At 48.2% G+C, this 16,950-nt stretch overlaps 1 protein-coding gene across 1 annotated transcript in view; it reads right to left on the bottom strand.

The window, feature by feature from the left end:
* LOC109900064 (fatty acid synthase-like) overlaps positions 1 to 16,950 on the bottom strand; it is a 36,118-nt gene that overhangs the window by 2,056 nt on the left and 17,112 nt on the right. The window contains exons 21-41 of the mRNA XM_031835248.1: positions 13,969 to 14,285; positions 12,044 to 12,445; positions 11,669 to 11,833; positions 11,474 to 11,589; positions 11,098 to 11,252; positions 10,682 to 10,885; positions 10,444 to 10,594; positions 9,836 to 10,014; positions 9,613 to 9,732; positions 8,034 to 8,156; positions 7,704 to 7,927; positions 7,134 to 7,338; positions 6,618 to 6,769; positions 6,400 to 6,491; positions 5,769 to 6,163; positions 5,388 to 5,576; positions 5,084 to 5,311; positions 4,194 to 4,252; positions 3,937 to 4,089; positions 2,437 to 2,535; positions 92 to 343 (exon numbers count right to left, since the gene is read on the bottom strand). Coding sequence (XP_031691108.1) covers positions 92 to 343; positions 2,437 to 2,535; positions 3,937 to 4,089; positions 4,194 to 4,252; positions 5,084 to 5,311; positions 5,388 to 5,576; positions 5,769 to 6,163; positions 6,400 to 6,491; positions 6,618 to 6,769; positions 7,134 to 7,338; positions 7,704 to 7,927; positions 8,034 to 8,156; positions 9,613 to 9,732; positions 9,836 to 10,014; positions 10,444 to 10,594; positions 10,682 to 10,885; positions 11,098 to 11,252; positions 11,474 to 11,589; positions 11,669 to 11,833; positions 12,044 to 12,445; positions 13,969 to 14,285 — 3,980 coding nt within the window. The remainder of the gene's footprint in view (positions 1 to 91; positions 344 to 2,436; positions 2,536 to 3,936; positions 4,090 to 4,193; positions 4,253 to 5,083; positions 5,312 to 5,387; positions 5,577 to 5,768; positions 6,164 to 6,399; positions 6,492 to 6,617; positions 6,770 to 7,133; positions 7,339 to 7,703; positions 7,928 to 8,033; positions 8,157 to 9,612; positions 9,733 to 9,835; positions 10,015 to 10,443; positions 10,595 to 10,681; positions 10,886 to 11,097; positions 11,253 to 11,473; positions 11,590 to 11,668; positions 11,834 to 12,043; positions 12,446 to 13,968; positions 14,286 to 16,950) is intronic.

Below are 16,950 nucleotides of genomic sequence, written 5' to 3'. Positions count from 1 at the left end.
GAGAGACAAAACCAGTTATTATAGTTATTATAGTTGTGTGTGTGTGTGTGTGTGTGTGTGTGTGTGTGTGTGTGCGCGCGAGTGCAATCACCTCGTTCAGTTTGTAGTCGGCCCCCAAGTTGTCTCCATAGTCGCTGCTGGCCTTGGCGCGGAGCAGGGTGACGTTGCCATGGTATTTGGTTGCCGGGACGTAACCGTCGGCAGCCTTGAGTTTGTAGTAGAATGTGGCGGCGGCGAATCGCAGGGAGTCTTTACTGACGTTCTTATGGCTGGAGGTGATGAGGTCCACCGCCATGTTGACACGGGCTTTCAGATCAGACAGAGGGAGGAGGGTCTCCAACAACTAGACAGAGAGAGTGGTAGAAGGAGAGAGAGTTATCATTAATAGCAGACATACATTTACTCAGTGAAAACAATGTACTGAGCAAATATCAAATTGGATTTTTACAAAATTACCAGACGACAAGTATTTACCATGCACACCGTGTGACAAACACCACCCCGAAACAAAGGCTTTGTTGACTCAATTTGGCATGAGGGTCTGGTATATAAATTGATGGAAAGTGGTGTTGGATTTTATAATGTTGTATGTTTTTCCTCCATGTAAACAAACAGGTGTGGGGTTAAATTTCTTTCCACAGGGCCGTGGGGTGAGACAGGGATGCAGCTTAAGCCCCGTCCTCTTCAACATATATATCAACGAATTGGCAACGGCACTAGAACAGTCTGCAGCACCCAGCCTCACCCCACTAGAATCTGAAGTCAAATGACTACTGATGACCTGGTGCTTCTGTCACCAACCAAGGAGGGCCTACAGCAGCACCTACATCTTCTGCACAGATTCTGTCAGACCTGGGCCCTGACAGTAAATCTCAGTAAGACCAAAATAATGGTGTTCCAAAAAAGGTCCAGTTGCCAGGACCACAAATACAAATTGCATCTAGACACCGTTGCCTTAGACCACACAAACTATACATACCTCGGCCTAAACATCAACACTACGGGTAACTTCCACAAAGCTGTGTATGATCTGAGAGACAAGGCAAGAAGGTCCTTCTATGCCATCAAAAGAACATCAGATTTGACATACCAATTAGGATCTGGCTAAAAATACTTGAATCAGTTATAGAACCCATTGCCCTTTATGGTTGTGAGGTCTGGGGTCTGGTCACCAACCAAGAATAAAAAATGTAAAAATGTGACAAACACCAAATTGAGACTCTGAATGCAGAATTTTGCAAAAACAATGTAAAACGCTAAATAATGCAGGCCGATAACCAGCTAATCAAAATCCAGAAAAGAGACGTTAAATTCTACAACCACCTAAAAGGAAGTGAATCTCAAACCTTCCATAACAAAGCCATCCCCTAAAGAGATGAACCTGGAGAAGAGTCCCCTAAGCAAGCTGGTCCTGGGGCTCTGTTCACAAACACACCCCACAGCTCCAGCACAGCAACACAATTAGACCCAACCAAATCATGAGAAAACAAAAATATATATTTTTTATCTTTATTTAACTAGGCAAGTCAGTTAAGAACTAATTCTTATTTTCAATGACAGCCTAGGTACAGTGGGTTAAATGCCTGTTCAGGGGCAGAAGGACAGATTGGTACCTCGTCAGCTCGGGGATTTGAACTTGCAACCTTTCGGTTACTAGTCCAACACTCTAACCACTAGGCTACCCTGATACATTATAAAGAATTAACAAAGAAACAGACCAAACTAGAATGCTATTGGGCCCTAAACAGATAGTACACAGTGGCAGATGATGACTGACCAAAATTAAGAAAATCTTTTACTATGTACAGACTCTGATTATAGCCTTGCTATTGAGAAAGGCCGCCGTAGGCAGACCTGGCTCTCAAGAGAAGACAGGCTATGTGCACACTGCCCAGAAAATGAGGTGGAAACTGAGCTACACTTCCTAACCTCCTGCCAAATCTATGACAATATTAAAGACACATATTTCCCTCAGATTACACATATCCACAAAGAATTTGAAAACAAATCCAATTTTGATTAATCTATTGGGTGAAATACCACAGTGTGCCATCACAGCAGCAAGATGTGTGACCTGTTGCCACAAGAAAAGGGCAACCAGTGAAGAACAAACACCATTGAAAAATACAACCCATATTTATGTTTATTTATTTTCCCTTTTAACTATTTGCTATTTGCACATAAACATTTGAAATGTCTTTATGCTTTGGAACATGTGAATGTAAAGTTACTGTTCATTTTATATTATTTATTTCCATTTTGTTTATTATCCATTTAACTTGCTTTGGCAATGTAAACATATGTTTCACATGCCAATAAAGCCCTTAAATTGAATTGAGAGAAGGGGGGGGTACAAGGAGAGGGGGGGGGGGGTACAGAGCGAGATAGCGAGAGAGAGGGGGGGTGGTACACAGAGAGAGAGGGAGAGATGGGTACCTTGCTGTACTCGATGCCAGTAAACTGCTGGATGAAGGCACACATAGCTTCAGTCTCTGCCTCTGACTCATTACCAGGGGTCAGCTTGGATTTGTAGCTCTGAAAGGAAAATAACCGAATGTTGTTATTCAAACTCCACATAACTCTACACTGTGGTTCATGTTGGTGTCCTAACTACACTGTGGTTCATGTTGGTGTCCTAACTACACTGTGGTTCATGTTGGTGTCCTAACTACACTGTGGTTCATGTTGGTGTCCTAACTACACTGTGGTTCGTGTTGTTATTCAAACTCCACATAACTCTACACTGTGGTTCATGTTGGTGTCCTAACTACACTGTGGTTCATGTTGGTGTCCTAACTACACTGTGGTTCGTGTTGTTATTCTAACGCTACACTACACGTGTCTATCTGTGTCCGTCTGTGTATCCACGTGTCTATCTGTGTCCGTCTGTGTATCCACGTGTCTATCTGTGACCGTCTGTGTATCCACGTGTCTATCTGTGACCGTCTGTGTATCCACGTGTCTATCTGTGACCGTCTGTGTATCCACGTGTCTATCTGTGTCCGTCTGTGTATCCACGTGTCTATCTGTGTCCGTCTGTGTATCCACGTGTCTATCTGTGTCCGTCTGTGTATCCACGTGTCTATCTGTGTCCGTCTGTGTATCCACGTGTCTATCTGTGTCCGTCTGTGTATCCACGTGTCTATCTGTGTCCGTCTGTGTATCCACGTGTCTATCTGTGTCCGTCTGTGTATCCACGTGTCTATCTGTGTCCGTCTGTGTATCCACGTGTCTATCTGTGACCGTCTGTGTATCCACGTGTCTATCTGTGTCCGTCTGTGTATCCACGTGTCTATCTGTGTCCGTCTGTGTATCCACGTGTCTATCTGTGTCCGTCTGTGTATCCACGTGTCTATCTGTGACCGTCTGTGTATCCACGTGTCTATCTGTGTCCGTCTGTGTATCCACGTGTCTATCTGTGTCCGTCTGTGTATCCACGTGTCTATCTGTGACCGTCTGTGTATCCACGTGTCTATCTGTGTCCGTCTGTGTATCCACGTGTCTATCTGTGTCCGTCTGTGTATCCACGTGTCCATCTGTGTCCGTCTGTGTATCCACGTGTCCATCTGTGTCCGTCTGTGTATCCACGTGTCCATCTGTGTCCGTCTGTGTATCCACGTGTCCATCTGTGTCCGTCTGTGTATCCACGTGTCCATCTGTGTCCGTCTGTGTATCCACGTGTCTATCTGTGTCCGTCTGTGTATCCACGTGTCTATCTGTGTCCGTCTGTGTATCCACGTGTCTATCTGTGTCCGTCTGTGTATCCACGTGTCTATCTGTGTCCGTCTGTGTATCCACGTGTCCATCTGTGTCCGTCTGTGTATCCACGTGTCTATCTGTGTCCGTCTGTGTATCCACGTGTCTATCTGTGTCCGTCTGTGTATCCACGTGTCTATCTGTGTCCGTCTGTGTATCCACGTGTCCTTAAGGTCTCACCTGTGTGTAAGCGGCGACGTAGGAGTGTGATCCGTCGAAGAGGAAGAGGTACTCTACGGCCCTACCCTGTGCCTGCAGCTGAGAACACATCTCAAACGCCACGCAGGCTCCAAAGGAGTATCCGGCGATCCGGTACGGACCCTCTGATTGCACCTTTACACAAAAAAAAACAGAGACAGTTATTTATAAATCACTAATTATCTATAATTGACCTAAATGTACATTACAAACAAAGCTGTGGTTATTATATTACGTACCTGACATATACACTCCACATAGTATGCAGCCAGAGACTGGATACTGTCCAAAGGAGCAGCTAGAGAGATGGATGGGTTGAGTCATTTAGGTCAAGGTTAAATCAAAGTTCATTTGTCCCATGTGTCGAATACAACAGGTGTAGACATTACAGTGAAATGCTTAATTACAAGCCCTTAACCAACAGTGTAGACCTTACAGTGAAATGCTTAATTACAAGCCCTTAACCAACAGGTGTAGACATTACAGTGAAATGCTTAATTACAAGCCCTTAACCAACAGGTGTAGACATTACAGTGAAATGCTTACTTACAAGCCCTTAACCAACAATACAGTTCAAGAAATAGAGTTAAGATTTTTTACTTATTTTCCACCATAATTTGCAAATAAATTCATAAAAATCCTACAATGTGATTTTCTGGATTTTTTTCCCTCATTTTGTCTGTCATAGTTGTAGTGTACCTATGATGAAAATTACAGGACCTTTCTCATAAGTGGGAGAACTTGCACAATTGGTGTCTGACTAAATACTTTTTTGCACCACTGTATATACTGACATCATATGACACTTAAATAAAGTCCACCTGTGTGCAATCCAACTAATTATGTGACTTCTGAAGGTAATTGTCTGCACCAGATCTTATTTAGGAGCTTCACAGCAAAGGGGGTGAATACATACGCACCACTTTTCCCTTTTTAATTTTTTGAAACAAGTTATTTTTTCATTTCACTTCACCAATTGGGAATATTTTGTGTCTGTCCATTACATGAAATCCAAATAAAAATCCTTTTAAATGACAGGTTGTAATGCAACACAATAGGAAACACACCAAGGGGGTGAATACTTTTGCAAGGCACTTGTGCGCGTGTCTGTATATGTCTTCATGTGTACCTTTAGTGCACTGCAGACCGTAGCAGGGAACACTGAGCTTGGCGCTGAGCGTTCGGAAGGCAGCGATGGAGCCCTCTATAGGGTGGACCAGGAACAGCGGGCGCTCAACACTCTGCACCTCGTTGAGACGTGAGACCGTGGGGCTGTCTGGGTTGACCAGCATCAAACTGAGGTCCGACTCCAACAGAGAACGCACTCCTCCCTTCTTCACTGTAGACTGACGGGACTCTAGAGTGAGAGAGAGAAAGAGAGCGAGAGACATGAGCCCAAGAAACACACACAAACACACAACACACACACACACCTGCTGTTCCTGCCGGTTGGCTAGACAGCTCTCTGAGCTTGTTGATGGTGAGCTGTCGGATCTCCCTCATCGCCATGACAATGTCGTAGTCGCGCTCCAGTGTCTGACGCACTTCCACGCCCATAAGAGAGTCCAGACCCAGATCAGCCAATGAGGCGTCAGCGTTCAGGCTGCTGACATCACGTACACCTGAGAGAGGGAGGGAGGGTGAGAAGTTACACATCAAACACACATCATGAATACATACCAAATTAGGGATGCAAAATACTGGCCACTTTCCCAAAATTCTCAGAAATCCCAGTTGGAAGATTCCTGAAATCAGATGGCAATAAGCACGACTTCTGGAATACCAGAATGGAACCAGAATAGAACCTCTCTTACCCAGTATATGAGCAACAGCCTCCACCAGGTCTCTCTGTCCGGTTCCTTCGCTCTTCACCACGCTCCTTTCTGCCAGCACGAAGCTTGACATCACCGGACGACGCTCGCACAGGAAGCGGTCCAGCACCTCCAAACAGGAAGTGATGCGCTGCGGGAGAGTCCCACCCACCACCACGTCATTACCGCCCATGGTCTCCAGGACAACGCCCACGTCACCAATGGCGCCCCACTGGACAGCCAATCCAGGCAGGCCGTCGTGGAGCCGCTGCTCACACACGCGCTCCATGGCGGAGTTGGCGTAACCATAGTTACTCTGGCCGGCGTTGCCGCGGCCGCAGCTCACAGAGGAGAAGGCTACGAAGTAACTGAGGTCTGGACACATCTTTCTGGTCACACTGAGGAGAAAAAATAAGCATATGAGAAATTCATTTTTGTCTCCACAATTTGATAATGTGGGTTCTTGAGTCTCAAATATTTCTTGCTCTAAAATATATATATATATTTTTTTTCAACCATTGTCTTGGATTTCACCTTAAATTCAAACCAAACTAATTTGACTCTCTTATGAGGCAAGCGAGGCAGAGCCAAGGTTGAGGATAGCACTATATTAGGCTGGAGAATGTCATCTCACTTGTCTAGTTGGAGGGTGCCGTTGTATTTGGGTTTGTTGACATCCAGGAACAGCTGAGGAGTCAGATTCTCTAGCATACCATCCTTCAACACCTGGTACACACAGACAGGAGAGAGACAGACAGGTCAGAGAGAGAGATGAGACAGGTGAAACAGGGACAGGTGAAGGAGACAGGTTAAGACAGGTGAGAACATTGTACAGGTAGGAGGGGTCGTTACCATGGCAAGGTGAAAGACTCCTCCCACAGGCCCCAACCTGCAGGCCTCGTTAATGAGTTGCTCTGCCCCCTCCTGGGTGCTGACGTCACTGGTGGACACCAGCACCTGCACGCCCATCCCCTGCCACTCACGCACACGCTTGGCCTGGTAACCTAGCAACATGAACCGACAATGACAAAGGTGACTGAACTGTCACTAACAAATCAGCAGCGTGTAGCTAACTTCTGCGTGTAGCTAACAGCACCCTCCACCTAGACAACTGGAGGGTGCCGACTAGGTAGCCTAGTGGTTAGAGCGTTGGGCCAGTAACTGAAAGGTTGCTAGATGGAATCCCCGAGCTGACAAGGTAAACATCTGTTGTTCTGCCCCTGAACAAGGCAGTTGGCCTACCAGAGAACGGTGGGTTGTCATTTAAAATAAGAATTAGTTCTTAACGGACTTGCCTAGCACAATGGCTTGGCTTTACAGGACAACACACAACCTAGTTAGCCATAAAAGTTATTGTCTCTCTCTTACCGTTTCGGATGCCCGATCTGGAGGTGAGCACCAGTTTGCGAGCGCCCCTCTCCGTCAGCCAATGGGCGAGCTCCAGCCCGAAGCCACCCAGTCCCCCGGTGATGATGTAAGAGTGGGAGGCGGGGCAGAAGGTACGGCAGATGGCGGGGAGGGAGAGGAGCGAGCCCACCGCCTGGGTACCATTACCCATCTCCTCAGAACGCACCTAGAGAAAGACATCAGATACAACACAGATATATATCTACCTACAATTAAAAACAGTGATAAGTGTGATTAGTAGAAATAACTGTGTTACAACAGCATCATAAACGTGTAATATGTCTGTAAAGTAGTGTTGTAAGCAAAGTAGTGTTGAGAGGAAAAAGATTTTAAAAAACAAGTGATGGAAAGGTTTAAAAACAAGTGATGGAAAGGTTTAAAAAACAAGTGATGGAAAGGTTTAAAAAACAAGTGATGGAAAGGTTTAAAAAACAAGTGATGGAAAGGTTTAAAAAAAGCAAAGTGAGGAAATGGAAAAAGCTTTTTTTGTGAGGAAGAAAAAACAGCTAAGGAAAGAGTTCAGTCACTGACCTGCAGCTGTACTTTGCCGATGTGTTTTCCCTGGGCCATGTATCTGAAGGCCTCCTCCACCTGGTCTCTCTCAAACACTGTAGTCCTCAGGGGCTTGACTACACCTCCCACAATGCCCTCCTTCAGCAGCTGGGACACCTCCTCCCACTCCCGGTTCCCCTCCTCAAACAGGGCGTCCAGTAGGATTCCGTGGAACGCCACGTTCTTCAGGAAGAGAGCCATTCCTGAGGGAAACAGGAACGCATGTCAGATAGATCAGCTGCAGTGGCACAGTGAGTCGGGGACAAAATAGCTGCCATGCAGAGAGCAGTTGCAGTGCGGTGTACTGACCCAGAGGGGAGTTGTTGGACAGGTCGTATTTGCCGATCTCCAGGAAGCGTCCGTGTCGGGCCAGACAGCGAAGACTGGCCTGCAGTTTCTCCTCAGCCAGGGAGTTTAACACCATGTTCACTCCTAAACACAGAGACATCCAGGATACACAATCCCATGTTCACTCCTAAACACAGAGACATCCAGGATACACAATCCCATGTTCACTCCTAAACACAGAGACATCCAGGATACACAATCCCATGTTCACTCCTAAACACAGAGACATCCAGGATACACAATCCCATGTTCACTCCTAAACACAGAGACATCCAGGATACACAATCCCATGTTCACTCCTAAACACAGAGACATCCAGGATACACAATCCCATGTTCACTCCTAAACACAGAGACATCCAGGATACACAATCCCATGTTCACTACTAAACACAGAGACATCCAGGATAGACAATCCCATGTTCACTACTAAACACAGAGACATCCAGGATAGACAATCCCATGTTCACTACTAAACACAGAGACATCCAGGATAGACAATCCCATGTTCACTACTAAACACAGAGACATCCAGGATAGACAATCCCATGTTCACTACTAAACACAGAGACATCCAGGATAGACAATCCCATGTTCACTACTAAACAGAGACATCCAGGATAGACAATCCCATGTTCACTACTAAACAGAGACATCCAGGATACACAATCCCATGTTCACTCCTAAACACAGAGACATCCAGGATACACAATCCCATGTTCACTCCTAAACACAGAGACATCCAGGATACACAATCCCATGTTCACTCCTAAACACAGAGACATCCAGGATACACAATACCATGTTCACTACTAAACACAGAGACATCCAGGATACACAATACCATGTTCACTACTAAACACAGAGACATCCAGGATAAACAATACCATGTTCACTACTAAACACAGAGACATCCAGGATACACAATACCATGTTCACTACTAAACACAGAGACATCCAGGATACACAATACCATGTTCACTACTAAACACAGAGACATCCAGGATAAACAACACCATGTTCACTACTAAACACAGAGACATCCAGGATACACAATACCATGTTCACTACTAAACACAGAGACATCCAGGATACACAATACCATGTTCACTACTAAACACAGAGACATCCAGGATAAACAATACCATGTTCACTACTAAACACAGAGACATCCAGGATAAACAATACCATGTTCACTAAACACAGAGACATTCAGGATAAATAAGACCACATTTAAGTGGTCCTTTGTGGCTCATTCAGTAGAGCATGCAACGCCAAGGGTTGTGGGTTCAATTCCCGCTGGGGGCACCAATATATTGGTGGGTAAAACGTATGCACGCATAACTAAGTCACTTTGGATAAAAGAGTCTGCTAAATGGCACATGAGTGATTGTGAGGAAGGGAGGCTGGATTTGATGGCTTAACATGTGCAAGGTATGACTGCATTTTTTGATAGTTCAGTGACATGTTGGGTGTGTATCGTTGAAGTGTTTTGTGCGAGGCAAGTTTGTAAAGGAGCTGATATCTAAAGTGTGTCTGACCTTTTCCCTGTGTGTGTAGCAGGACGTGCTGTTCGAAGGTGGCGTCTCTAGAGTTGGCGAAGGACTCAGCGGTGAGCTGGGGGAAACGCTCCTGTAGGTAGGCACGCTTCTCTGCTGAACCTGAGACAGAACACAAACACAGGTTACAGACACACATCTATGGCTAAATGCACTGACAATCCTGACACTAACAGGCTGAGTGTGTGTGGTCTCCGGTACTCACCAACAGTAGTGAAAACCCTACAGTGCTGACTGAGTGCGATGGCGATGGCAGCCTGGCCAACGCCCCCTGACCCTGAGTGGATGAGAACACTCTCGCCTGGGCGGAGCCTGCCTCGCACCACCAGCGAGTAGTAGGCTGTAGAATAGACCACTGGCACCGATGCAGCCTGCTCCAGGGTCCTAGAGAGAAACCTTAAGTTACTAACAATACCTTAGTCATAAGGCATAAGACATCACCAGTAAATAGGTAGTCCGTTCCCAGAACATCAGATTTTCTATGGCTCTGTATTCCCAAATTATAGGAGTGCTGATCTAGGATTAGGTTCCCTCTTATTTATTAGGATTTAAAATGCTCCTTTTTTTAACCTTTATTTAACTAGGCAAGTCAGTTAAGAACAAATTCTTATTTTCAATGACGGCCTCGGACCAGTGGTTTAACTGGCTGTTCAGGGGCAGAGCGACAGATTTTTACCTTGTCAGCTCATGGATTCGATCTTGCAAACTTTTGTTTACTAGTCCAATGCTCTAACCACTAGGCTACCTGCCACTCCCACTCAAGTGCACTGCATAGGGAATAGGGTGTCCTTTGGGATCATCCCAGTGCCTCACCAGCTGTCTGGGACGTCCCAGAGGAAGCGTGTGTCAGCGTCGACGCAAGTGGCCAGGCCTTTAGCAGGCAACAGCCCCATCACACGCCTACCGCTGGGGTCACGACCTGAGAACTCCATACCCAACATGCACTGCTGCAGGGCCAGGTCACCTACAGAGGGAGAGGGTAGTCAGGTTGTTGTGGGTGTGTGTGTGCGGGAGTGTCCCTGTGCGTTTGTCTCCAAAGTGATGTGTGTACCTGGGATGGCGTCCGGTGGCAGTTTCCCGGTGGCCAGCATGATGTCTCTGAAGTTGAGGGAGCTGTAGTAGACCCGACACAGCTGCACGTGGGGGCTGCTCGCCACAAAATGGCGGAGGGGCGAGGCAATCCAACGCAGGGAGGAGAGGTCACCGCGGGTCAACACGTTAACGTACGCCTGCTCTGTCAACTCCTCACTCAGATCTGAGAGGAGAGATGTTAAGATTGGTATTCTTGAGCCTAGGGCTAGTCTGACATCAACTCTTCTAGTATTTATCATTACGGAATAATTATATCATCAAGCTCCTATGTAATGACTGAATGTGTGAATTCTCTCTCAAGATATCTCAACGGGTACAACTTTTGAGATCTTGCTAGAGCAAGAGAGAAGAGAGATGGCAGCGTGGTTGTCGTACCCTGAGAGATGAGCTGGTGTCTGAACATTCCCCAGTGTCCATCCCTGAACACGTTCATACACAGGTCTCCCTCCAGCACAGACCTCATGGAACTATGGGTAGGCTGCAGGGTGGGCGCCACAGTGGACTCACACAGGTTGGACACAAATGCACACCTGTGGGGGGAGAGAGAGAGAGAGGAGAGGAGAGGTACAGCTTTAGTCTGTGATTCACAGCCAAGCTACTACCTTTCTAATATATACACACACACACACACACACACACATCTGTGCTTTTAAGGCGTACACAACTGTGCTGCTAATACCAATTCAATCCTTTCAGATCAACAGTCTAGGGGAAGGGGTGAGGGCTTGTTTCAAACCAGGCTTTATCTCACCGTATGCGGTTGCCACCAGGCTCCTGGCGTAGACAGTTGACCATGCCCACCACCCCAGAGTGGGTCTGGGTAGCAGTCAGCCAGACCGGAGAGTCCGAGGGCTCAGCCAGCGTCACCTGGGGAGGAGAGACAGTTATAAAGGCTTATAAGCACTTAAAAAGGAGTTAACACAGACACAGAGCCACACTCCCTCACCTTGAGTGTGTCCACCCACTGGTAGTCCATGCTGTCAACAGGCAGGAAGATGGGCTGTTTGCTGGGTAACCGACGGCGACACAGGAATAGGGCAGAGCCATAGAAGGACTTCCTAACAGCCACCAATTTGAGAGACGCATCAGAGAACAACTTCTCCCACTCAGCCTAGAGAATAGGAGGAGAAAAACAGCTGCAGGATTAGACATCATTACAGGTCATCACTGAGAGAACGGTCACAGGTGACTGTATGGTCACAGTTTATGGATCCTCACTAAATACTGCCTGAAGCTGATAGAGCCCTGCTATAATACTTGAAGAGTAGCTAAGGGCTAAGAATAGTTCTGGGCTTCGGTTGTCCATTGCAGTGTGACTGACCTGCGAGAACAGTCTCTGATGGTTGGTCTTGCTGTCCTTGGAGGTGAGGAAGGCCACCGTGTCCGCCAGAGTCTCTCCCTTCAATAGGGTGTGGAGCATCACAAAGCCCCCTTCTTTGGCCCCAGAGGCCAGGTTCTCTACCACCACCTCTGCCCCGACTCCCAGGGGCCCCCAGGCGTGATTACAAACCACCAGGTCAGCCCCTCCGACTTCTCCCCCGGGCACGGGGCCCTGGTGGGGGTCCCACTGTGCCGCTGTGACTCCCAGGGCATCCAGGGTGGTCTGATGGGGGGTCAGGAGGTCGAGGGTCATTGCCGTGGCAACATAGTCAAGGCGGAGCATTGGCTGGATGTTGAGGAGGGGCACGGCGCGGGAGAAGAGACAACCGTCGCTGGAGAGAGCCTGACGGGGAGAGACAGAGCCGGGTTAGAGAGGAGAGACAGAGCCAGGTTAGAGAGGAGAGCCAGAGCCAGGTTAGAGAGGAGAGACAGGTTAGAGAGGAGAGACAGAGCCGGGTTAGAGAGGAGAGACAGAGCCGGGTTAGAGAGGAGAGACAGAGCCGGGTTAGAGAGGAGAGACAGAGCCGGGTTAGAGAGGAGAGACAGAGCCGGGTTAGAGAGGAGAGACAGAGCCGGGTTAGAGAGGAGAGACAGAGCCGGGTTAGAGAGGAGAGACAGAGCCGGGTTAGAGAGGAGAGACAGAGCCAGGTTAGAGAGGAGAGACAGAGCCAGGTTAGAGAGGAGAGACAGAGCCAGGTTAGAGAGGAGAGACAGAGCCAGGTTAGAGAGGAGAGACAGAGCCAGGTTAGAGAGGAGAGACAGAGCCGGGTTAGAGAGGAGAGACAGAGCCGGGTTAGAGAGGAGAGACAGAGCCGGGTTAGAGAGGAGAGACAGAGCCGGGTTAGAGAGGAGAGACAGAGCCGGGTTAGAGAGGAGAGACAGAGCCGGGTTAGAGAGGAGAGACAGAGCCGGGTTAGAGAGGAGAGACAGAGCCGGGTTAGAGAGGAGAGACAGAGCCAGGTTAGAGAGGAGAGACAGAGCCAGGTTAGAGAGGAGAGACAGAGCCAGGTTAGAGAGGAGAGACAGAGCCAGGTTAGAGAGGAGAGACAGAGCCGGGTTAGAGAGGAGAGACAGAGCCGGGTTAGAGAGGAGAGACAGAGCCGGGTTAGAGAGGAGAGACAGAGCCGGGTTAGAGAGGAGAGACAGAGCCAGGTTAGAGAGGAGAGACAGAGCCAGGTTAGAGAGGAGAGACAGAGCCAGGTTAGAGAGGAGAGACAGAGCCAGGTTAGAGAGGAGAGACAGAGCCGGGTTAGAGAGGAGAGACAGAGCCAGGTTAGAGAGGAGAGACAGAGCCAGGTTAGAGAGGAGAGACAGAGCCAGGTTAGAGAGGAGAGACAGAGCCGGGTTAGAGAGGAGAGACAGAGCCGGGTTAGAGAGGAGAGACAGAGCCGGGTTAGAGAGGAGAGACAGAGCCAGGTTAGAGAGGAGAGACAGAGCCAGGTTAGAGAGGAGAGACAGAGCCAGGTTAGAGAGGAGAGACAGAGCCAGGTTAGAGAGGAGAGACAGAGCCAGGTTAGAGAGGAGAGACAGAGCCAGGTTAGAGAGGAGAGACAGAGCCAGGTTAGAGAGGAGAGACAGAGCCAGGTTAGAGAGGAGAGACAGAGCCAGGTTAGAGAGGAGAGACAGAGCCAGGTTAGAGAGGAGAGACAGAGCCAGGTTAGAGAGGAGAGACAGAGCCAGGTTAGAGAGGAGAGACAGAGCCAGGTTAGAGAGGAGAGACAGAGCCAGGTTAGAGAGGAGAGCCTGATGGTCTAGGAGAAGAACTAAAGATTCATTCAAATATGTTTTCTTTGTCACTTTCTTCTTGTTAAATCTCTTTATCGCGTCTCCAGACAAAGGCTTTGGAGTATCACGAGTCTAGCTCACCTCCAGGACTTTGATCTTCCCGGGGGTAGAGTTCTCCAGGGCTGTGTCCAGGCAGTGTCTGAGGGCTGGGCCGTCCAGCAGGCCATGTAGCAGGGTGTCCTGGAGGAGACAAGCCCTCTCCTTCTCAACAGTCTGCTCCAGCTCTGACCGCAGGTTACCGTTCAGCTCCAGACCGCACAGCAGAGACAGCAGCCGCAGCAAGCCAGGCTCAGAGGGCTCTGGGCTGGGTACAGCAGGGCCAGACACCCCCTCTAGACCAGGGATGGAGAGCTTGACGCCCTGAGGAGCCAGCTTCTTCTGCAGCTTATGGATCAGACCTGGAGAGATGCATGAAACACAGAACATGTATTTAAAAAAAGAATCCACTTAGATTGACAGTATTTAACCCTTTGTGATTATTTTTTGTATTATTTGTATAGGTAAGGGCTGTATAGGTAAGGGCTGTATAGGTAAGGGCCTGTATAGGTAAGGGCCTGTATAGGTAAGGGCCTGTATAGGTAAGGGCTGTATAGGTAAGGGCCTGTATAGGTAAGGGCCTGTATAGGTAAGGGCCTGTATAGGTAAGGGCCTGTATAGGTAAGGGCTGTATAGGTAAGGGCCTGTATAGGTAAGGGCCTGTATAGGTAAGGGCTGTATAGGTAAGGGCCTGTATAGGTAAGGGCTGTATAGGTAAGGGCCTGTATAGGTAAGGGGCCTGTATAGGTAAGGGCCTGTATAGGTAAGGTCTGTATAGGTAAGGGCCTGTATAGGTAAGGGCTGTATAGGTAAGGGCTGTATAGGTAAGGGCCTGTATAGGTAAGGGCCTGTATAGGTAAGGGCCTGTATAGGTAAGGGCCTGTATAGGTAAGGGCCTGTATAGGTAAGGGCCTGTATAGGTAAGGGCCTGTATAGGTAAGGGCCTGTATAGGTAAGGGCTGTATAGGTAAGGGCCTGTATAGGTAAGGGCCTGTATAGGTAAGGGCTGTATAGGTAAGGGCCTGTATAGGTAAGGGCTGTATAGGTAAGGGCCTGTATAGGTAAGGGCCTGTATAGGTAAGGGCTGTATAGGTAAGGGCCTGTATAGGTAAGGGCCTGTATAGGTAAGGGCCTGTATAGGTAAGGGCCTGTATAGGTAAGGGCCTGTATAGGTAAGGGCCTGTATAGGTAAGGGCCTGTATAGGTAAGGGCCTGTATAGGTAAGGGCCTGTATAGGTAAGGGCTGTATAGGTAAGGGCTGTATAGGTAAGGGCTGTATAGGTAAGGTCTGTATAGGTAAGGGCCTGTATAGGTAAGGGCTGTATAGGTAAGGGCCTGTATAGGTAAGGGCCTGTATAGGTAAGGGCCTGTATAGTAAGGGCCTGTATAGGTAAGGGCCTGTATAGGTAAGGGCTGTATAGGTAAGGGCCTGTATAGGTAAGGGCTGTATAGGTAAGGGCCTGTATAGGTAAGGGCCTGTATAGGTAAGGGCCTGTATAGGTAAGGGCCTGTATAGGTAAGGGCCTGTATAGGTAAGGGCCTGTATAGGTAAGGGCCTGTATAGGTAAGGGCCTGTATAGGTAAGGGCCTGTATAGGTAAGGGCTGTATAGGTAAGGGCCTGTATAGGTAAGGGCTGTATAGGTAAGGGCTGTATAGGTAAGGGCTGTATAGGTAAGGGCCTGTATAGGTAAGGTCCTGTATAGGTAAGGGCCTGTATAGGTAAGGGCCTGTATAGGTAAGGGCCTGTATAGGTAAGGGCTGTATAGGTAAGGGCTGTATAGGTAAGGGCTGTATAGGTAAGGGCTGTATAGGTAAGGGCCTGTATAGGTAAGGGCCTGTATAGGTAAGGGCCTGTATAGGTAAGGGCTGTATAGGTAAGGGCTGTATAGGTAAGGGCTGTATAGGTAAGGGCTGTATAGGTAAGGGCTGTATAGGCAGGACCTGTATAGGTAAGGGCTGTATAGGTAAGGGCTGTATAGGTAAGGGCTGTATAGGCAGGACCTGTATAGGCAGGACCTGTATAGGTAAGGGCTGTATAGGTAAGGGCCTGTATAGGCAGGACCTGTATAGGCAGGACCTGTATAGGTAAGGGCCTGTATAGGTAAGGGCCTGTATAGGTAAGGGCCTGTATAGGTAAGGGCCTGTATAGGTAAGGGCCTGTATAGGTAAGGCCTGTATAGGTAAGGGCCTGTATAGGTAAGGGCCTGTATAGGTAAGGGTTGTATAGGTAAGGGCCTGTATAGGCAGGACCTGTATAGGTAAGGGCTGTATAGGTAAGGGCTGTATAGGCAGGACCTGTATAGGTAAGGGCTGTATAGGTAAGGGCCTGTATAGGTAAGGGCCTGTATAGGTAAGGGCTGTATAGGTAAGGGCCTGTATAGGTAAGGGCCTGTATAGGTAAGGGCTGTATAGGCAGGACCTGTATAGGCAGGACCTGTATAGGCAGGACCTGTATAGGTAAGGGCTGTATAGGTAGGTAAGGGCCTGTATAGGCAGGACCTGTATAGGTAAGGGCCTGTATAGGTAAGGGCTGTATAGGTAAGGGCCTGTATAGGTAAGGGCTGTATAGGTAAGGGCTGTATAGGTAAGGGCTGTATAGGTAAGGGCCTGTATAGGTAAGGGCTGTATAGGCAGGACCTGTATAGGCAGGACCTGTATAGGCAGGACCTGTATAGGTAAGGGCTGTATAGGTAGGTAAGGGCCTGTATAGGCAGGACCTGTATAGGTAAGGGCCTGTATAGGTAAGGGCTGTATAGGTAAGGGCCTGTATAGGTAAGGGCTGTATAGGTAAGGGCCTGTATAGGTAAGGGCCTGTATAGGTAAGGGCCTGTATAGGTAAGGGCCTGTATAGGTAAGGGCCTGTATAGGTAAGGGCCTGTATAGGTAAGGGCCTGTATAGGTAAGGGCTGTATAGGTAAGGGCTGTATAGGTAAGGGCCTGTATAGGTAAGGGCCTGTATAGGTAAGGGCCTGTATAGGTAAGGTCTGTATAGGTAAGGTCTGTATAGGTAAGGTCTGTATAGGTAA

The sequence above is a fragment of the Oncorhynchus kisutch genome, linkage group LG11 (genome assembly GCF_002021735.2).
Source record: "Oncorhynchus kisutch isolate 150728-3 linkage group LG11, Okis_V2, whole genome shotgun sequence".
Taxonomy (NCBI): Eukaryota; Metazoa; Chordata; class Actinopteri; order Salmoniformes; family Salmonidae; genus Oncorhynchus; species Oncorhynchus kisutch.
This window is presented reverse-complemented; position numbering and strand designations above follow the sequence as displayed.